This window comes from Juglans regia, chromosome 4, assembly GCF_001411555.2.
Source record: "Juglans regia cultivar Chandler chromosome 4, Walnut 2.0, whole genome shotgun sequence".
NCBI classification, from domain to species: domain Eukaryota; kingdom Viridiplantae; phylum Streptophyta; class Magnoliopsida; order Fagales; family Juglandaceae; genus Juglans; species Juglans regia.
In genome coordinates, this window is record NC_049904.1 from 26,026,141 (window position 1) to 26,030,332 (window position 4,192).

A 4,192-nucleotide genomic window follows, 5' to 3' on the forward strand; every position below is an offset into this window, starting at 1 on the left:
TAGGGGTGGGGGGTGGGCCCTGCATTCGGCTCTCCTAACCCACCCATCCATCTCTTGCCTGTGGTGGGCGGATGCTCGCTTTCAAGACAGCGGGATACAGGTGCTTGGCTAGGCTTGGACCCGCCCAAATTTTCACCCGTTTGTCCGATCCTAGATATATATTAAAAATGATTGTTTTTTAAAATAAAATGACGTCCTAGCTAGATATACTCGGTCTCTCAAACTCTCTTCATCTTGCCATCATCTCCAGTCTCAATTATCTCTCTCACACACCGTATGATACATGGGCGGTGGACAGACGATCTTGGCGGCCAATTCAACTCCTGACATCGGGACAGGGCACCCCGCCCACAGGAGTGGGGCTGGGGGCTGCTGGCTGGAAGTTGCAGGTAGCAGTACCCTAAGTCTATATATAGCAGAAAAAATGGTACGTGTGGGATGGTCTAGTATTATATATTATGCCAATTCATGAAGGTATTTATTAAATAATCAAATGTTTAAGGATGCCGCTTTTGCATTAAATTTGCAGCCAAGTACCAAAAAAATAAGCCAAAAAGTTGAGAGACGTATATATAAGAGTAGTGTGATACCTTGACCTAGACCAAGTTAATTGGTAGTTGCCTTGCCACACCACAGATAGCATATATACTAGTCCCACAGTTTTACAAGAGAGAGACATCTGAACCGTTGATCCTAAATAATAATATGAAACGTACAGCGCCCTTTCGGTCGTCTCTATTCCGCCCCCATCCCTACTTTTTCTTCCGCTCAATGATTAAAGAAACTGATGAAAGAGAGAGCAGGTGCCAAGCATATATATATATATATATGTTTATATAAAGATGGGGGCAAAGCACAGAACAAAAAGAAATTAAGTAGCACTTGTTGCAAGCTGGGAGCTAGGCAACAGGCCGGCCAGTACTGATCTGACAGATCGAGACGGTGGAGAGTTTAAGCTCTGCCACCATCTTCGACCTTCCCCGCTAGCTTAAAAAGAAACACAATTAATTAAGGACTACGTATGATTGCGTATGTACATCAAAGTAGCTAGCTGCCGGTTTGTGCTATTTGTTTGTCTCGCATCCTAGCTAGCTAGCTGCTCTCGATCGTTTCGACGACTCCTCATTAAGCTAGCTAGCTATATAATACAAACAAAGATGCGCAATATGGCGAGCTCCGGAGCCTCCGCCCGAGGCATCGCCGCCATTGTCGGTGTGGGACCGAAGCTCGGCCGCTCCATCGCTCGTAGGTTCGCTCACGAGGGCTACACCGTCGCCATCCTTGCTCGTGACTTAGGTGATAATCAGATATCGATATTCGGCCTCTTCTTCTTGTATATAACTAACCTGCATAAACGATACAGAACATGAGATTTTTTATTTTTTATAAACGTATCAAACAGTTATTTTGCAGCTTTCAGCGTTTTAATTTAATTCCCATGTCTTATTTATTGCTGATATATAATCGACTGTGCAAATAAAATGTTATATACTTGTAGGGAGGTTGTCGAGGTTTGCAGACGAGATAGCGAGGGAGGAGAAAGCACAAGTTTTCGCGATACGAATCGACTGCTCCGACTCCAAAAGCGTGAAGGAGGCGTTCGAAGGCGTTCTCTCGCTGGGCTTTGTTGAGGTTTTGGTTTACAATGCGTACAAGCCGGCCATGTCTTGGAACCCCATCAACTTCACCGACGTTCGCATCGACTCCTTTGAGAAGTCCCTCGCCGTCTCCTCCGTTGGTGCCTTCCACTGCGCCCAACAGGTACACACACACACACACACATACCTATAGTACTCTTCAAACATCGCCATGTTTCATTAATTTTCTTGAAAACCAAGCCTTTAATTAATTGTGTAGCCTTTTCTTCCCTTATAGTTAATTTCCTGGGCTTGATTTGATTCTAACTTTTATATCTATATATACTTACTTTCTGCTTTCATAAAATCGGGAAGGTTCTTCCGGGCATGGTAGAAAGAGGAAAGGGGACAATTCTATTCACGGGCTGTTCGGCTTCTCTTAACGGCATTGCCGGATTCTCTGAGCTATGTAATTTCTTGTTCCTTTTGATCTTTTTCCCTGTGATCAGTACTCTTTCTAAAAATTAGATTACAGTATATTCATGGACGATCTATTTAGAAGATTCCGTTTTTGTTGCCTGGCCAATGTCGAAAGATACAACACAGAAATCGTATACATGCGTTATACTTCCATTATATTAATATTGTTAATGTTTATATATGTACATTACTGAATGAGACAGGCTGTGGGAAATTCGCGTTGAGAGCACTATCACAGTGTCTGGCGAGGGAGTTCCAACCTTTGGGTGTACACGTCGCCCATGTCGTCATTGACGGTGTCGTTGGCCCACCCAGGTTCCCTTCTCTCTCTTTTACAGTTTACTTTCTCCTATGGAATCTACTCGTGTATCTCTGGCTGGCTACAAGCTGAGTTTTTCTCTCTCTACATACTTTCATATGTAGATCCTCCAAACTACTTTTCCCTTTCACTTTTTCTCTCCAACTTTCTCGCCAACCAAACACTGCTTTGATTCGTAAAGTGAATCTTTAAAAGCAGGAGTATTTGCACTTTGGCAGGCCGGGGCCATCAACGTCGCAAAGGCCGGAGTTGGTTGGGGAACAACACAGCAGTGGAGGTACTGGGGATTGTGCAAGATCATTAATGGACCCAGACGCACTGGCTCAGACCTACTGGTACTTGCACATTCAGGACCGGGCCGCTTGGACCCAAGAGATCGATCTACGACCCTCCAATAATCCCAGAACTTTCTAGCTTGTGCCGACTGCATGTGAATTAAAACTAGCTCAACCCGCAATCTTAATCATCAGAAACAGTAATTACTTGATCTGTTTTTTTCTTTCTTGCTCGACCCTACATATATACATGCATGCTTCAAAAACAACTTGGGTGGATTCACGGATCAAAAGCGATCGCGTCCCCACCATCTGCCTGCCCCACAAGCACACTTGCTCCTCCAAGTGGCCGGGGACAAGTTAAACCAAGTTGAATGCATGTTTCCTACATCACTCATGATGATTAACTCGTATTAATTAGTGTTTATCTCTTGTTTTTTTGTATTTGTGGGATTAGATACAGATGTTTGAGCTTAATCTCCGTATGATTTGGGTAATTGGGTGTGTGTGTGTGTAATATATATATATGGGAATTAGTGTGATTATTTTGCAATTAATGATTCAAAAGTGTTTGTATTTTAAGATTGATTAATAGATCTGTCGGTTGTAGATGGCAATTATTGTTTAAATTGATTGATTAGATACAATATACTACTTCGGACTGAAGACCCACATATGAGGGAAAGGTTGGGTACAGAATTTCAAGCTTTGAATGGACGGGAGGAGGACTTCGTGTTCGAACTGGGGACGCACAAACTTCCATTATGCTTGAAAATTGAACCTTTTTTCCCTGCACATAAAATACAAAGGTCCCTTTCTTTCGAGATAAAACCGTGAGAACAGAGAAAAGATCAAGAGGGGGAGAGAGCACTAGGGGGGATAAGAATGAAGGGAACCTTAGCCCTCGGCTAAAAAAGAGCCCATTTTACAGGTCGGTCAGTGGTTGATATTTTATAAGGAGTAGCCGTCATTTGGTGGGGGCGTTTATCTGGTACAGGGGGGGTGCCTTTGGATGACACAATCAAGGTTCCCCAACAGATACATGCATGCCCCTTGGTCCTTTGCCTCGTTGATTGCGTGTCAGGTTGTGAGGCCGGCAGTACTACCGGTCCCAGCCCAAAAGCTAGTCGTAGCAACGTAGGACATTAGCCAATCAAATTCTCATGCAGCCTGCCTACCTGCCTTTGGATTAGACCCTTCTTAATGACAGTTTTAGATTTTTGTTCCAGAATCCCCCAATCATTAGTCCGGTCCAGCGCTCATGTTGGTCCAAACCGGATCTATCTGATTAAGAGTAGGATTGATACCGTACCATCTTCTATATATATATATGGGGGTTGGATTATCACCTTAGCTATCAGGTCCCTACGTACCCAGCCTGCCTCAAGTGGGGATGTATTTTCACCTTCCCCTTGCCCATTTAGCCACGCGTTATCATTTCACCACCTCTAATGTTATGTGTCATCAAGTTTGAGTGAGTTTCCTAGAATGGAGAACTATTTGGAAGTACTTCTAGTTAAGGTCCGAATTACCAAGTTAGC

At 43.7% G+C, this 4,192-nt stretch overlaps 1 protein-coding gene across 3 annotated transcripts; it reads left to right on the forward strand.

Moving 5' to 3' along the window:
• The first annotated feature begins 839 nt into the window (after positions 1 to 839).
• LOC109020474 (estradiol 17-beta-dehydrogenase 1-like) lies at positions 840 to 3,204 on the forward strand. 3 transcript variants are annotated; one of them, XM_019002936.2, is made up of 5 exons: positions 840 to 1,296; positions 1,499 to 1,761; positions 1,953 to 2,046; positions 2,261 to 2,372; positions 2,595 to 3,204. In XM_019002936.2, exons 1-5 carry the CDS (start codon positions 1,158 to 1,160, stop codon positions 2,788 to 2,790), a joined length of 804 nt encoding a protein of 267 aa, XP_018858481.1. In that variant the 5' UTR covers positions 840 to 1,157; the 3' UTR covers positions 2,791 to 3,204. The 3 variants fall into 3 exon arrangements, with proteins under 3 accessions (XP_018858481.1, XP_018858482.1, XP_035545277.1); XM_019002937.2 differs by having other exon boundaries at positions 856 to 1,296; positions 2,575 to 3,204; XM_035689384.1 differs by having other exon boundaries at positions 856 to 1,296; positions 2,572 to 2,793.
• The last annotated feature ends 988 nt before the right edge of the window (positions 3,205 to 4,192 follow it).

Excerpts from the sequence above, each read along its gene's own strand:
- LOC109020474 (XM_019002936.2), top strand. The coding sequence starts at position 1,158 with ATGCGCAATATGGCGAGCTCCGGAGCCTCCGCCCGAGGCATCGCCGCC. Across the intron at positions 1,762-1,952 it reads CCTTCCACTGCGCCCAACAG|GTTCTTCCGGGCATGGTAGA; the intron begins GTACACACACAC and ends AAAATCGGGAAG. Across the intron at positions 2,373-2,594 it reads GGTGTCGTTGGCCCACCCAG|GCCGGGGCCATCAACGTCGC; the intron begins GTTCCCTTCTCT and ends GCACTTTGGCAG.